The 16,767-nt window shown below is 53.0% G+C and overlaps 1 protein-coding gene across 1 annotated transcript in view; it reads left to right on the top strand.

Annotated features, from left to right (window-relative positions):
• Window positions 1-2,234: 2,234 nt before the first annotated feature.
• LOC140399365 (protein spinster-like) overlaps window positions 2,235-16,767 on the top strand; it is a 72,163-nt gene continuing 57,630 nt past the window's right edge. The window contains exons 1-2 of the mRNA XM_072488941.1: window positions 2,235-2,458; window positions 16,163-16,281. Of these exons, the coding sequence (XP_072345042.1) occupies window positions 2,241-2,458; window positions 16,163-16,281 (337 nt within the window). The 5' untranslated portion in view covers window positions 2,235-2,240. The remainder of the gene's footprint in view (window positions 2,459-16,162; window positions 16,282-16,767) is intronic.

The following is a 16,767-nucleotide window of genomic DNA, read 5'->3' as shown; positions in this document are numbered from 1 at the left end:
TCCACACACACTGACTCTCACTGGGGTACGGGTCCCACACACACTGACTCTCACTGGGGTACGGGTCATACACACACTGACTCTCACTGGGGTACGGGTCCCACACATACTGACTCTCACTGGGGTACGAGTGCCATTGTCATTTCCCACCTTTTCCATTATTTGTTTGCCTGGGGAAGCCATTATAATTTAATCTTGAAGTTAACATTTCAGCTGAGGTGAATGCTGATCCCAGCAGGAGGGCATTTCAGGGTGCAATTCAGTCTGTGGGCGAAGATCCCAGGTACAATTTGAGCTGTTTGCGGAGCAAGTGGCCATTTTGTTCCCTGGTTTGTCCTCGAGTGGTTAAGGGTCTCCGGTCAATATCCCTATCGACTGATAGCAAATGAAGACTGCATTCACACCTGACCTCAAAAGGCAACCCCTATCTGTGTGAAATATTGTAGCCCTTACTGGAACACGCTCCATCACCTACAAACTGAGCACCTCTGTGTTGCATTTCCTAATTGACTGTCAGCATCTTTTACCTGTTAACTGGCCTGTGTAATGAAGTCCCAGGTTTTCGCTCTCTCTGGGAAACACTCTAATACTTCACTTTTAGTGGTCTGCAAGCCTACATCATGATGATCCATGGGGCGTCAAAGAGGAGCTCGATCGTAAATTACATACTCGCATGAGGCAGGATGAGACTGATCAGGAGCTGGAACCAGTTCCACTCCCAACCCCTAACTTAGTTCAGGGAGTGCCAGGACAGCTGGGTTTCAGGCCCCACAGCAGCTTTGGAATGAGCAGCTTTTCTAATTGGAGGGCTGTGACCAGTGGTGTTCCACAGGGATCAGTGCTGGGACCTTTGCTCTTTGTAGTATATATAAATGATTTGGAGGAAAATGTAACTGGTCTGATTAGTAAGTTTGCAGACGACACAAAGGTTGGTGGAATTGCGGATAGCGATGAGGACAGTCAGAGGATACAGCAGGATTTAGATTGTTTGGAGACTTGGGCAGAGAGATGGCAGATGGAGTTTAATCCGGACAAATGTGAGGTAATGCATTTTGGAAGGTCTAATGCAGGTAGGGAATATACGGTGAATGGTAGAACCCTCAAGAGTATTGAAAGTCAAAGAGATCTAGGAGTACAGGTCCACCAGTCATTGAAAGGGGCAACACAGGTGGAGAAGGTAGTCAAGAAGGCATACGGCATGCTTGCCTTCATTGGCCGGGGCATTGAGTATAAGAATTGGCAAGTCATGTTGCAGCTGTATAGAACCTTAGTTAGGCCACACTTGGAGTATAGTGTTCAATTCTGGTCGCCACACTACCAGAAGGATGTGGAGGCTTTAGAGAGGGTGCAGAAGAGATTTACCAGAATGTTGCCTGGTATGGAGGGCATTAGCTATGAGGAGCGATTGAATAAACTCGGTTTGTTCTCACTGGAACGAAGGAGGTTGAGGGGAGACCTGATAGAGGTCTACAAAATTATGAGGGGCATAGACAGAGTGGATAGTCAGAGGCTTTTCCCCAGGGTAGAGGGGTCAATTACTAGGGGGCATAGGTTTAAGGTGAGAGGGGCAAGGTTTAGAGTAGATGTACGAGGCAAGTTTTTTACGCAGAGGGTAGTGGGTGCCTGGAACTCGCTACCGGAGGAGGTAGTGGAAGCAGGGACGATAGGGACATTTAAGGGGCATCTTGACAAATATATGAATAGGATGGGAATAGAAGGATACGGACCCAGGAAGTGTAGAAGATTGTAGTTTAGTCGGGCAGCATGGTCGGCACGGGCTAGGAGGGCCGAAGGGCCTGTTCCTGTGCTGTACATTTCTTTGTTCTTTGTTCTTTGAGCATGATTACAATGTAACTTGCTCCTTGAAATTACACAACGTTTTGGCCTCAGCTACTTTCTGTGGGAGTGAATTCCACAGATTCACCGCTCTCTTGGTGAAGAAATTTCTCTTCACCTCAGTCCTAAAAGGTTTACCCCTTATCCTCAAACTATGACTCCCAGTTCCCCACCATCAGGAACATTCTGAATCTACCCTGTCTAATCCTGTTAGAATTTTGTAAGTTTCTATGAGATCCCCGTCTCTGAGACTTGTTTATTTCTGAAGTTTCAGTTTGTAGATTGGAGTACGGTTAAGGAAGTGAGACTGAGTCAAACGTCAGTGTTTCGTTAACTGGTTAACACCATCTGTAGCTGCTGTCATTTTGAGGAAAGCTTTCTGCCGAGGAGTTTGAGAGTTGATTATGGGGTGTCTGGGTATCTGCCAAGCTGGTGCCTACCCACTTCATGTGCTTTGCTGCCTGCTGCTCACCTATCTCTTCAATCAACTAGACCGCTACATCCTCGCAATTGTAATCCAGCCCCTAGCCCAGGACATTCAGTTTGGTGAAAGAAGTTGTCTCCCCAGGGAGAGTGCAAAGCAGAGCGGAGCATCATGTCGCAATGCCAGCTCCCAGGACAGGTGGGTACACAGTGAAAGACCAAACTGGCATTCCAGGATGGGACATAAAGCCTGGGAATGGGGAGAAGGGGAATGGGAAGAGAGATTGCTATCTGGAAATCATGATATCAAATGTCTGTAATCCGAACGAGAAACCCTGGGATTGTTGGGAGGCAGAGATGGAGGTGTCAGCGTCCGGGTTTTGGACAGACTGGAGTTTGGGGAGATGTGGGTGAGTTTCATGCAGGCCTAGAATGATTCAGTGAAAGTTGGTAAGTCGCAGGACGGAGCTGGGGAGCCTCTGAAGGGAAGTCAGGGTGAGTCAGGAAACTAGGCCACAACCACACAACTCAGAGCAGGGCACCTGGAAGATAACGAACATGCCAGAATAAGGAAGATGCAGTTTCCCCAGCAAGATAGAGGGGTTGTGGATACATTTTTTGAATGGAGATTTTTAAAATTTAGGTAGAGACTGATAATACCCCAAGTGGTTTTGGTTCTAAGGTCATGTATGTGGCAGCTGCTGTTTGATGCAGCGTGTTTGATTCATTAAAAAAAAATCTAGAGTACCCAATTCTTCTTTTCCAATGAAGGGGCAATTTAGCGTGGCCAATCCACCTACCCTGCACATCTTTGGGTTGTGGGGGTGAGACCCACACAGACATGGGGAGAATGTGCAAACTCCACACGGACAGTGACCCGGGGCCAGGATTGAACCCGGGTTCTCGGTGCTGTGAGGCAGCTGTGCTAACCACTGTGCCACCGTGCCGCCCTTCCCTCCCTTCTTAAACATTAGCCATTTTCCAGTCCTCTGGGACCCACCCTGACTCCAGTGATTCCTGAAAGATCATCACCAATGCTGCTTACCTTGTATATTTTTTGTCAGGTTCTGTCACCTGTTGATCAAGGAATTCTGTCTGGTTTCCTCAAGGTTTTCTAATCTCCTTTATTGATGAATTTTAGATCTGTCCAAGCTTTGACTTAACAGTGAGCATTCTTGATTGTGAAGTTTCTATCACTGTTCTTCTGTTGTGCTGAAGTTTAGCAATACACCTTCAGCTGAACAGCTCCAAGACTGGAGTCTTCTGGTGGATGCTTGGGGTGTGTTCGATTCGAAGTATTTTTCTGTGTCTGACAGAATTAAAGCTCCAGCTCCAGTATCTAATTTAAAGTTTGTTGTCTTTCCATTGACCATAATATTTCCAATAGTTTCCATTTGATGCTGTGACTTTCCCAAGAATGGTACTTTTAATTATTTTTCTTCTTAAACTTCTTGAATGGTTTCAGTGTCCCAGATCTTGGCTGTTTTTCTTTAATGGTTAAACACTGTTTGCTGTGATAAACTGTTTAAAACTAGCCTGTCGTTTTGCAGGAACGGTACTTCTCATTTATGGTGCGACGTGCTTTGTGCTGATGGAGCCTCTTCCTGCCAAATAGCAACAGCGCTGAATATTGGCGGCTAATATTTGGAGTTGGGTGTTCTGCAACTTCTATGTACTATAACCTGGACTATATCAGCCATTTTCCTCCACAAAATTATTTTTTTGCCTTTAATAGAAACTTTGTTTTGTTTCCTCTCTTCTGCCTGCCTTGTTATCTGTACCACTTTCGAGTCTTCCCTCCACTGCAAAAAATCCACGAGCGTCTCTTCTTAAACTTCCACAACAATAAGAAGTCTTCCAACACCAGGTTAAAGTCCAACAGGTTTGTTTCGATTCACTAGCTTTCGGAGCACTGCTCCTTCTTCATTCCCCTGAGGAAGGAGCAGCGCTCCGAAAGCTAGTGAGTCAAAACAAACCTGTTGGACTTTAACCTGGTGTTGGAAGATTTCTTACTGTGCTCACCCCAGTCCAACGCCGGCATCTCCACATCAAGGCTTCCACAACAATGTGATCTTAATTAATTCATCGCTCATGGGTCTCTGTATTCACGATTTTCAGCGAATCAATGCAACTCATTAATAGGCCCAACCATCTTCAGCTTCTTCATCAATTACCTCCCTTCCATCATAAGGTCAGAAGTGGGGATGTTTGCGGGTGACTGCACAATGTTCAGCACCATTCGCGGGGACTCAGATAATGAAGCAGTCCCTGTCCAAATGCAGCAAGACCCGGACAATATCCAGCTTCGGGCTGACAAGTGGCAAGTTACATTCACGACACACAAATGCCAGGCAATGACCATATTCTACAAGAGAGCATCTATTTATCGACCCGTGATATTCAATGGCATTACCATCGCTAAATCCCCACAATCAACATCCTGGGGGTTACCATTGATCAGAAACTGAACTGGACCCAGCCACATTAATGCTGTGGCTACCAGGGCAGGTCAGAGGCTGGGAATCCTGCGGGAAGTAACTCACCTCCTGACTCCCCAAAGCCTGTCCACCATCTACAAGGCACAAGTCAGGAGTATAATGGAGGGGGTGGCACAGTGATTAGCACTGTTGCCGCACGGCACCAAGGAATGGCGTTCGAGCCCGGCCCCGGGTCATTGTCCATGTGGAGTTTGCACATTCTCCCCATGCCTGCGTGAGTTTCACCCCCACAACCCAAAAAAGGTGTGCAGGGTAGGTGAATTGGCCATGCTAAAATGCCCCTTAATTAGAAAAAAAAGAATTCGGAACTCTAAATTTATTTTATAAAAGGAGTGTAATGGGATACTCTCCACTTGCCTGGATGAGCGCAGCTCCAACAACACTCAAGAAGCTCAACACCATCCAGGACAAAGCTTGGTTGCTCCCCCTTCCACAAACATTCAAACCCTCCAACACCAATGCGCAGTGACAGCCGTGTGTACCATCTACAAGATGCACTGCAGCAACTCACCAATGTTCCTTAGGCAGCACCTTCCAAACCCACGACCACTACCATGTAGAAGGACAAGAGCAGCAGATACCTGGGATCCCACCACCTGGAGATTCCCCTCCAAGTCACTCATCACCCTGACTTGGAAATATACCGCTGTTCCTTCACTGTCGCTGTCAAAATCCTGGAGCTCCCTCCCTAACAGCACAGTGAGTGTACCTACATCTTAAAGAATCGGGCCATTCATGTGGTCGAAGCACTCTGGAACATAGAACCAGGAGCAAGCCGTTCAGCCCCTCGAGTCTCTCAGCCATTTAATAAGATCATGGCTGATGTGTGACCCAACTCCTTGTAACAGCCTTTGCCCATATCCTTGAATGTTTTTGCTTAACCTGGTCACTGTCCGTGTGGAGTTTGCACATTCTACCCCGCTTCTGCGTGGTTTTCACCCCTGCAACCCAAAGATGTGCAGGGTAGGTGGATTGGCCACACTAAATTGCCCCTTAATTGGAAAAAAAAATGGGTATTCTAAATTTATTAAAATATATATATATATCTTTGCTTAACAAATATCTATCCATCTCAGATTTAAAATGAATAACTGATCTAACTTCAGCTGCTGTGTGTGGGAGAGAGTTCCAAACTTCTACCAGCCTTTGAGTGAAGAAGTTCTTCCCAACGTCTCTCCTGAACAGTCTGGCCCTAATTTTTAGACTATGCCCCTAGTTTTAGAATCTCCAAACATGGAAATAGTTTATCTTTATCTACCCTGTCTTTTCCTCGATCAGATAAATCCAACAAAAACAGGACTAATTTGAGGAGATTGCCGGGGATCTGACCCAAATTCCTAATTCCTCTCTGGCTCCTGAAGGGGGCATCAGAGCTTTGTGGGTAGAGTTTAGGAATAACAAAGGGACAGCTATGTTGCTAGGTGTTTATTATGACCCCCAGATAGTCAGCGGGAAATTGAGGAGCAAAGATATGCGCAACTCACGGAGTGGGTAAAAATAATAATAGGGTAATTATATTAGGTGATTTCAACTTTCCCAACATTAATTGGGATAGCCATCATGCCAAAGGCTTAGGTGGAGCAGAGTTCTTAAACTGTATACAGGAGAACTTTTCAGCTCAATATGTAGAGGGTCCAACAAGGGATGGTGCAGTGCTGGACCTAATTCTGGAGAATGAAGCCAGACAGGTGGTTGATGTGATGGTGGGGGAGCATTTTAGTGACAGCGATCACAACTTGGTGCAGTTTAAATTTTTCATGGACAAGTTGCAAAAAAAGGTTGTGGATTGGGGGAGAGTAGATTTTAACCAAATAAGGCAGCATCTGGCCAAGGTAGACTGGAAAAAGTTACTTGTGGAGAAATCTACAGAAGAGCAGAGGGAGGGCAATCAAAAATGAAATGGGGAGCGTACAGGCCCAATATGTTCCCTCGAGGGTAATAGGAAGGAGTAACAAGCCCAGAGAACCATGGATGACCAGGCACATTCAGGATACAATGAGAAGGAAAAGAGAGGCTTTTAACAAGTATAAGGGGAGCAAGTCTGCAGAGGCATTCGTGGAGTACAGAAAGTGCAGGATGGAGCTTAAGAAAGCAATTAGGAGAGCAAAGAGGGAATATGAGAAAGCTCTGGCTGGTAAAAATAGGGAAAATCCCAAGATATTCTCTAAGTATATCAATGGGAAGAGGATAACCAGGAAAAGAGTAGGGACCATTCGAGACCAACAGGGAAATCTGTGGGTGGAGCCAGAGGACATTGGCAGGTTGTTGAACGAATATTTCACATCTGTCTTCACCCAGGAGAATGAGGAGGTAGCTGTAGAACTCCGGGAGAGAGACTGTGAGGTTCTTGAGGAAGTTGTCATAGGCAGTGCCAAGGTATTGGAGGTGTTGGCGGGCTTAAAAGTGGACAATCTCCAGGTCCAGATAAATTGTGTCCCAGGAGGCTGTGGGAAGCGAGGGAGGAAATTGCAGGTGCTCTGAACCAAATTTTTAATTCCTCTCTGGCCATGGGGGAGATGCCAGAGGCCTGGAGAATAGCCAATGTTGTCCCACTATTTAAGGTTGTAAAGATAAGCCAGGGAACTACAAACCAGTGAGTCTCACATCGGTGGAAGGGAAACTATTGGAGAAAGTTCTTGATGCTCGATCAATAACTCCAGAAGCGAGATTGGAGTCAATTGAAGGCTTTATTACACTAGATGTTTCCCCCAGCAGCGCAGGTACAGAAGGCAGCTGCTGGGGAGACACGGGCTCTTATACTCCGCCTTACTGGGCGGAACCAGCAGGCAGGCTGAACCAATGAAAACAGTACCTCCTACACCAATGGTCTTACAGCATTACAGGGTACCGTAATACTTCTAATACTGACTGCCACAGTTCTGAAGGAGAGAATCTCTCTCCACTTGGAGAGGCAAGGTTTGATCAGGAATAGTCAGCATGGCTTTGTCAGAGGGAGGTCATTGAATTTGAATTTAACAGATTTGAATTTTTTGAGCATGTGATCAGGGTAATACAATTGATGCAGTTTACATGGATTTCAACAAAGTCTTTGACAAGATTTCACATGGGACACTTATAAAGAAGGTAAATGCACCTGGGACACAGGGGAACTTGATAATAATAATCTTTATTATTGTCACAAGTAGGTTTACATTAACACTGCAATGAAGTTACTGTGAAAATCCCCTAGTCGCCACATTCCGGCGCCTGTTCGGGTCACAGAGGGAGAATTCAGAATGTCCAATTCACCTAACAAGCATGTTTTTTTGGACTTGTGGGAGGAAATCGGAGCACCCGGAGGAAACCCACGCAGAGACGGGGAGAACGTGCAGACTCCGCACAGACAGTGACCCAGCGGGGAATCAAATCCAGATCCTGGCGCTGTGAAGCAAAAGTGCTAACCACTGTGCTTACATGCCACCCATTGATAAGGTGGATTCAAAATCAGCTCAGCTGCAGGAGACAGAGGGTGATGACAGACGGCTGCTTTCGTGACTGGAAGCCAGAGTCCTGTGGGGTACGACAGGAACAAGAGTATGTAGGGCATGGACAGGGTGAATAGAGAGCCGCTGTTTCCCTTAGTTGAAGGGTCAGTGAAGAGGGGACACAAGTTCAAGGTGAGGGGTGGGAGGTTTAGGGAGGATTTGAAGAAAAACCTTTTGACACAGGGGGTGGTGATGATCTGGAACGCACGGCCTGGGAGGCCAAGGGCCAGGTGCTGGCAAAAGGGATTAGGTGGCAAGGTCAGGTGTTTTTCATGTGTTGGTGCAGACTCGATGGACCGAAGGGCCTCTTCTGTACTGTGTGATTCTGTGAATCTCTGAATCTCTCCTCGTAACTCAACCCCTGGAGGCCAGGTACCATTTTTGTAAACCTATGTTGCTCTCTCTCCAAGCCCAAAATATCCTTCCTAAGGTGCGGTGTCCAGAACTGCTCCCAGTGACTCCAAGTGGGGCCTAACCAGGTGTTTGTAAAGCTGCAGCATAACCTCGGTGTCTTTATACTCCAATCCTCCAGATAGAAAGGCTAGCATTCCTTCAGCCTTTTTGATTATTTTCTGCACTTGTTCCTGGCATTTTAAGGATCTATACACCTGAACCCCCCAAGTCTCTTTGGACACCCACTGTACCTAACCTCTTTCCATTTAGAAAGTGCTCTGCTCTATTCTTTTTTGGTCCAAAATGGATAACCTCACACTTGCTGACATCGAATCCCATCTGCCGCAATGTTGTCCATTCACCTCGTCTGTCAATATCTCCTTGGAATTTTTTGCTGTCATCTAGGCTGCCGACAATGCAGCCTAACTTTGTATCCTCAGCAAATTTGGATATGTGACTTTCAATGTCATCATCCAAGTCATTAATGAATAATGTGAATAATTGAGGACCCAACACAGATCCATGTGGTACACCACTAGTCACCTCCTGCCACTTAGAGTAATTAGCCATTATCCCCATAAAAGGAATGTTAGGACTGGGTTAACAGACCTTCCAATTAAATACTAATTTGATGTCAATTATCCAATAGAAGTCACTGATATATAGAGGTTACAGGCGGCACTATTGGTTGGTGGTGATTTGTGTGTGAAGTTAGATGAAAGAAATAAAGTTGTTCTGTGGGGAAGCGGAACTTTGCTTCCTTTACTCGACAGCAACCCAGAAACCTGAACAAGGGAATGCATCAACCACCTCTCCCAGGATCCTGCGGGCATCCTTTGAGCCGTCCGTTCAGCCAACCTGTTGAGGCTGGGTGGTACGGGGTGGTATGTACCTGCCGGATGTAGTTCGCAGCCAGGAGCGATGCCAACTCCTGGCTGGTGAACGCGGTTCCGCTGTCCCCAGGGTTTCAAGTAACCTGCTTGCTGAAGATGCCCTGCAATATATATCCATGGTGGCTCGCGTGGTCACTGTGGCAGCCCAGTGTACCCCCAGCCACTCAGCCCAGTGTACCCCCAGCCACTCAGCCCAGTGTACCCGCAGCCACTCAGCCCAGTGTACCCCCAGCCACTCAGCCCAGTGTACACTCAGCCCAGTGTACCCCCAGCCACTCAGCCCAGTGTACCCCCAGCCACTCAGCCCAGTGTACCCCCAGCCACTCAGCCCAGTGTACCCCCAGTCACTTCGAGTGGCCGTCCACAAGTATGACGAACATGACCCCCTGGAACAGACCAGCAAAGTCTATGTGGACCCACAACCACAGTTTCCCGGGCCACTCCCAGGGGTGCATCGGGGTGGATCGCGGAGCCTAATCTGGGCCACCAAATATAACTGTGGGTAGCATTTTCATTTTGGCCAACCCCGGATGTCCATTGTGCAGGTCGACCAATAAAGACACGGGACCCTGTTCGGACATGGCTACCCGTGTCCCACAAATCGGACGCCACCCTCGATGCTGGTCTCCGGCAGCTCTGAGATGTCGGCCTCCAGGTCAATTGGCAGCGCCCTGTGCTGGGCTCGGACTGGACCATGGGCCGGACATGCGGCAATTTCGGGTCCGTCTGGGTCCATTCTTTATTCGGGCCGCAGTCACTGACAGGGTGTCTAAGAAGAGGAACGTGGCGATCGCCTCCACGGCTTTGTGGAGAGGGGCTTAACGTGTCCGTCTGCGAACCCCTGTGCCCGGACGATGGTCGGGGTATAGTCGGAAGCGGAGAGCAGCAACGCCCATCGCTGGGCCCGGCAGACACGATCGGCAGGATCACGTCTTCTTTAAACAAGTAAGAAGTCTCGTAAACCAGATTAAAGTCCAAGAGAATCACAACCGTTTGGAGCACAGCTCCTTCATCGTGTGAAGTGCTCGAGAGAGAGCAGCGCTCCGAAAGCTAGTGATTTCTAATAAACCTGTTGGCCTTTAACCTGGTGCTGTGGGACTTCTTATTGTGACCACCCCCAGCCCAGCCGCCCCCAGCCCATCCCAGCCCCCCCCCTCAGTGCAGCCTAGCTCCCCCAGCCCAGCACCCCCTGAGCCGTGCCCCCCCAGCACCCGCCCAACCCAGCCCCCCTTACCCAGCCCATCCCAGCCACCCTTAGCACCCACCCAGGGCAGCCCAGACCCCTCCTCCCCAGCCCAGACCCCCCACGCCCAGCCCAGCCCCTCCCCAGCCCAACCTAGCCCCCCCCCCAGCCCAGCCCAAACCAGCCCCCCCCCAGCCCAAACCACCCCCCCCCCAGCCCAGCCTCCCCAGCCCAGCCCAAACCAGCCCCCCCCCCCAGCCCAGCCCATCCGCCCCCAGCCCAGCCCAAACCAGCCCCCCCCCAGCCCAGCCCAGCCGCCCCCAGCCCAGCCCAAACCAGCCCCCCCCCCAGCCCAGCCCAGCCCAGCCCAGCCACCCCTCCCCCAGCCCAGCCACCCCCAGCCCAGCCCAAACCAGCCCCCCCCAGCCCAAACCAGCCCCCCCCCAGCCCAGCCCAGCCCAGCCACCCCTCCCCCAGCCCAGCCACCCCCAGCCCAGTCCAAACCAGCCCACCCCCCCCAGCCCAGCCCAGCCCAGCCACCCCCCCAGCCCAGCCCAAACCAGCCCCCCCAGCCCCCCCCAGCCCAGTCCCCCCCAGCCCAGCCCAAACCAGCCACCCCCCCCAGCCCAGCCCAAACCAGCCACCCCACCACCCCCCCCCCCAGCCCAGCCCAAACCAGCCGCCCCCAGCACCCCCACAGGGCAGTCCAGCCGCGCCCTCCCCAGAGCCCCCTTGCCCAAACCAGCCCCCCCCAGCCCAAGTCAGCCCCGCCAGGCCCCCCCCAGCCTAGCTCAGCCCAAACCAGCCCCCCCCCCCAGCCCAGCCCAAACCAGCCCCCCCCCCCAGCCCAGCCCAAACCAGCCACCCCCAGCACCCCCACAGGGCAGCCCAGCCGCGCCACCCCTCAGCCCCCCCTTGCCCAAACCAGCCCCCCCCAGTCCAACTCAGCCTGCCCAGCCCAGCCCCCCCACACAGCCCAGACCCCCCACGCCCAGCCCAGCCCCTGCCCAGCCCATCCCAGCGCCCCCCCTCAGTGCAGCCTATCTCCCCCAGCCCAGCACCCCCTGAGCCGTGCCCCCCCAGCACCCGCCCAACCCAGCCCCCCTTACCCAGCCCATCCCAGCCACCCTTAGCACCCACCCAGGGCAGCCCAGACCCCTCCTCCCCAGCCCAGACCCCCCACGCCCAGCCCAGCCCCTCCCCAGCCCAACCTAGCCCCCCCCCCCAGCCCAGCCCAAATCAGCCCCCTCCCGCAGCCCAGCCCAAACCAGCCCCCCCCAGCCCAAACCAGCCCCCCCAGCCCAGCCCAGCCCAGCCGCCCCCAGCCCAGCCCAAACCAGCCCCCCCAGCCCAGCCCAGCCACCCCCAGCCCAGCCCAAACCAGACCCCCCCCCCAGCCCAGCCCAGCCGCCCCCAGCCCAGCCCAAACCAGCCCCCCCCAGCCCAAACCAGCCCCCCCCCAGCCCAGCCCAGCCACCCCCAGCCCAGTCCAAACCAGCCCACACCCCCCCAGCCCAGCCCAGCCCAGCCACCCCCCCCAGCCCAGCCCAAACCAGCCCCCCCCAGCCCAGCCCAGCCCAGCCACCCCCCCCAGCCCATCCCAGCCCAGCCCAGCCACCCCCCCCAGCCCAGCCCAAACCAGCCGCCCCCCCCCCCCCCAGCCCAGCCCAAACCAGCCGCCCCCAGCACCCCCACAGGGCAGTCCAGCCGCGCCCTCCCCAGAGCCCCCTTGCCCAAACCAGCCCCCCCCCAGCCTAGCTCAGCCCAAACCATCCCCCCCCAGCCCAGTCCCCCCCAGCCCAGCCCGAACCAGCCCCCCAGCGCAGCCACCCCCAGCCCAGCCCAAACCAGCCCCCCCCCCCCCCCAGCCCAGCCCAAACCAGCCACCCCCAGCACCCCCACAGGGCAGCCCAGCCGCGCCACCCCTCAGCCCCCCCCTTGCCCAAACCAGCCCCCCCCAGTCCAACTCAGCCTGCCCAGCCCAGCCCCCCCACACAGCCCAGACCCCCCACGCCCAGCCCAGCCCCTGCCCAGCCCATCCCAGCGCCCCCCCTCAGTGCAGCCTACCTCCCCCAGCCCAGCACCCCCTGAGCCGTGCCCCCCCAGCACCCGCCCAACCCAGCCCCCCTTACCCAGCCCATCCCAGCCACCCTTAGCACCCACCCAGGGCAGCCCAGACCCCTCCTCCCCCAGCCCAGACCCCCCACGCCCAGCCCAGCCCCTGCCCAGCCCAACCTAGCCCCACCCCCAGCCCAGCCCAGCCCCCCCCAGCACAGTGCCGACATCTCCACATCATTCTTTAACAACCCCAGCAGGGGCTTGTGGTCCGTGTATATTGTGAATGTGCATCAAAAAACGTGGAGCGTTCGCACCGCGAATACGGCGGCCAATCCTTCCTTTTCCACCTGCGGGAGTTTTGTGAAGCTAAGTGTGTGGGTTGAATAAGGGGCCTGAATGGGTCACGTGCGGCCGAGGCCACACGTAGCCCCATTTTGTACAGTGGGAAGATCCACATTGCAGTCAGAGATCGGGACGCCATTTTTAAAAATGGCATGCAGGCAGAGGTCTCCGATTCCCTTGGAGACCCCACGAGTGGGGAGCAATTTTTTTTCTCCCCAAAAATATACTTTATTCATAAAATCTATCATAAACATTACAGAACATTTTGAATTGTCTTGACTGTACGTTTCCATCAGAGTTACACATTCCCTTGACTTTCTTCCATTCAATTTTGATAACATTACACAAATATCGCTCTTTACGTTACAATTCCTTCTTAAATATTTACATTGTCATGTTTCTTTTATACATTGGAGTGTTAATGGCCCAGACCGAGGGGGTTTGCACTGTTCCCCGCCCCTCGGTGTACCTTTGCTGGAAAGACCTTACACAGTGGACCTTCCCCATTGCGCCTTGGCGGCAGCTGCCCCAAGCTTGAGTGCGTCCCTCAGCACGTAGTCCTGGACCTTGGAATGTGCCAGTCTGCAACACTCGGTCGAGGACAATTCTTTGCACTGGAAGATCAGCACGTTTCGGGCAGACCAAAGAGCGTCTTTCACCGAGTTGATGACCTTCCAGCAGCAGTTGATGTTTGTCTCGGTGTGTGTCCCTGGAAACAGGGTTTGGGGAGGGAATTCGCAATTGGATCAAACTGCTCTACACAAACATCTACAGCGCAATCTCAATCAATGGGTGGGAATCAGAAAAGTTCCAGATCAAATCCGGAGTGAGGCAGGGCTGCCCTCTCTCCTCGGCCCTGTTTGTGTGCTGCTTAGAACCTTTTGCCGAGTCCATCAGGAAGGATCCGGGTATAAGGGGAGTGACGATCCCAGGCAGTGGAGGCGTTCAAGTCAAGGCCTCCCTGTACATGGACGACGTTGCCGTCTTCTGCTCGGATCCTGCGTCTGTGCGCAGGCTCTTGAATACCTGCGACCAGTTTGAACTGGCCTCGGGAGCCAAGGTAAACCGTGGCAAGAGCGAGGCCATGTTCTTTGGGAACTGGGCCGACCGGTCCTTTGTCCCCTTCACTGTCAGGTCAGATTACCTGAAGGTGCTGGGGATATGGTTTGGAGCGGCCGAGGCGTGCACCAAAACCTGGGAGGAGCGCTTAGCAAAGGTAGGACAGAAACTGGGCTGGTGGGAGCAACGCTCCCTCTCCATTGCGGGCAAAACCCTGGTCATCAGGTGTGAGGCACTCTCGGTGTTACTGCACGTAGCGCAGGTCTGGCCCATTACCCGACCCTACGTCGCAGCAGTCACCCAGGCCATCTTCAAATTTATCTGGAGATCCAAGATAGACCGTGTCCGAAGGGACACCATGTACAAACCTCTGGAGAAGGGAGGGAGAAACGTACCCAACACCTCCCTCACCCTGATGGCCACCTTTGTGTCCAGCTGCAGCAAGCTGTGCGTGGACCCCCGGTGTGCAAACACCAAGAGTCACTACATACTGAGGTTCTACCTGTCCCCGGTGTTACAAAGGATGGGCCTGGCCTCATTGCCGCGGAACGCTCCAAGTAGTTGGACAGGTGGGGAGCAATACCAAACAGCACTCGGCCAAGGTGCGCAGGTGAAGGGATGGAATCCCAAAGTCTCGGACACCTCAGCAATCTGCACATTAGAGTGAGGCTTACTGCCTCGCTCTCTAATATTCAGATTTCCTAAAAAGCGATCCCGCCCATTGTGGGCTGGATTCACATCGCAACGTCTCGCGAGATTCAACGTGTTGTGAGCTGGGTAGATCCCGGGAGCGGGAGTCCCGGCATTCACCGGCCACGCTGCGCGAGCTGCTTTTCCGGAGCAGTGGGGCGGAGGACCGCTGAGAACCTCGAACCCGGGGTCACTGTTTAAAAATAAGGGGTCACCAGTTTAAGACCGAGATTAAGAGAATTGTTTTCTCTCAGAGGGTTGCGATTCTCTGGAACTTTCTCCTCAAAAGGCGGGAAGCAGAGGGTGGGGTTCTCTTAGCCTGGGGCTGGAGAATCCCCGCGACCAGCGTGAATCGCGCCATGCCTCCCCGACACCGGCACGCGATTCTCCGCAGAGTGGGGCATTGGCGCTGGCGTGGTTGGGGTGGCGCCGGTCGGGGGCCGCTCTACGTGGCCGGCCCGTCGATTCCCGACCCGGGATGGGCCAAGCGACCGTCGTGGAAACACCGAGCCCCTCCGCCGCCGTCCACAGCTGCTCTCAGCCGGTGGGAACTCGGCGTGGAAGGGTCAGGGGGTGGCCTATAGGAGGGGGAGGGGGGTCCGACCCCGGGAGGAGGGCCTCCGAAGTGGCCTGGCCCGCGATCGGGGCCCACCAATCGGCAGGCCGGCCTCCCTGCCTGGGGTCTCGTTTCTCCCGCGCCGGCCCCTGTAGCTCTGCGCCACGTTGTGTTGGGGCCGATGTGTTGAAGGATGCCACTGCAGATGTGCCCCCGCGGTGCCCAGTTCGCGCCGGGATCAGCAGCTGGAGGGGCATAAACCACTCCAGTGCCGTGCTGGTCCCCTGTAGGGGCCAGAATTAGTTGTGGGGTTGGCTCGTTCACGCCGTGGTAAAACGCGACGGTGTTTACGACGGCGTTCGACACTCTGCCGCGGGATTAGAGAATCCCACCCGTGATCTTTGACTGTTTTTCAGGCAGTGCTGGACATGTTCTTCATTAAACAAGGGGTTGAAAGGTTATCGGGGGTCGGCAGGAATGTGGGGTTGAGCAGGATTGAGGGGCTGAATGGTCTTCTCCTAATTCATATGTTTGTGTGAAAGGAGGGAGCGAGAAAAGCGAAGGAGAGGTGAGTTACCTGCGAATGGTGACTGATCGGCGGAGAGGTTTGGATGTTGTTTGGATGCGGGGGGAATGCTGGACAGAAAGAATTTCAGTGAAGTGAATGAAACACAAAGTTTTCAGAGACACAGTGAATTCTGAGAGTTTAATTGTTTTATATAATCTAAGCTCACATTAATTCTCAGCTGTGTGGCTCTCCTAAACAAGAACAAGACGCAATCTTGTCAGTGGAACTATGATGGATCTGGATGGGAATATCAAGTCATTGCTGGGCCTGTCTTCATTCTCATTTACACCTTCACAGGTCAGTGTCTCCATAAAATTACATTGTCTAACCTGTCGAATCTGAATTTTCTGTGAATGAGGAGGAAATCTCAGCCTCTCCAGCCCTCACCCAAACTTCCTGTCAGTTATCATAGAATAGAATTTACAGTGCAGAAGGAGGCCATTCGGCCCATCGAGTCTGCACCGGCTCTTGGAAAGAGCACCCTACCCAAGCCCACACCTCCACCCTAACCCCATAACCCAGTAACCCCACCCAACACTAAGGGCAATTTTGGACACTAAGGGCAATTTATCATGGCCAATCCACCTAACCTGCACAACTTTGGATTGTGGGAGGAAACCAGAGCACCCGGAGGAAACCCACGCACACATGGGGAGAACGTGCAGACTCCACACAGACAGCGACCCAAGCCGGGAATCGAACCTGGGACCCTGGAGCTGTGAAGCAATTATGCTAACCATTATGCTACCGTGCTGCCCCTTATCACTGAGCAGGGACTCTTGC

This window comes from Scyliorhinus torazame, chromosome 22 (assembly GCF_047496885.1).
Source record: "Scyliorhinus torazame isolate Kashiwa2021f chromosome 22, sScyTor2.1, whole genome shotgun sequence".
NCBI classification, from domain to species: Eukaryota; Metazoa; Chordata; class Chondrichthyes; order Carcharhiniformes; family Scyliorhinidae; genus Scyliorhinus; species Scyliorhinus torazame.
The sequence above is the reverse complement of the archived record's forward strand: the minus strand, read 5'-3'. Positions and strand labels throughout refer to the sequence as shown.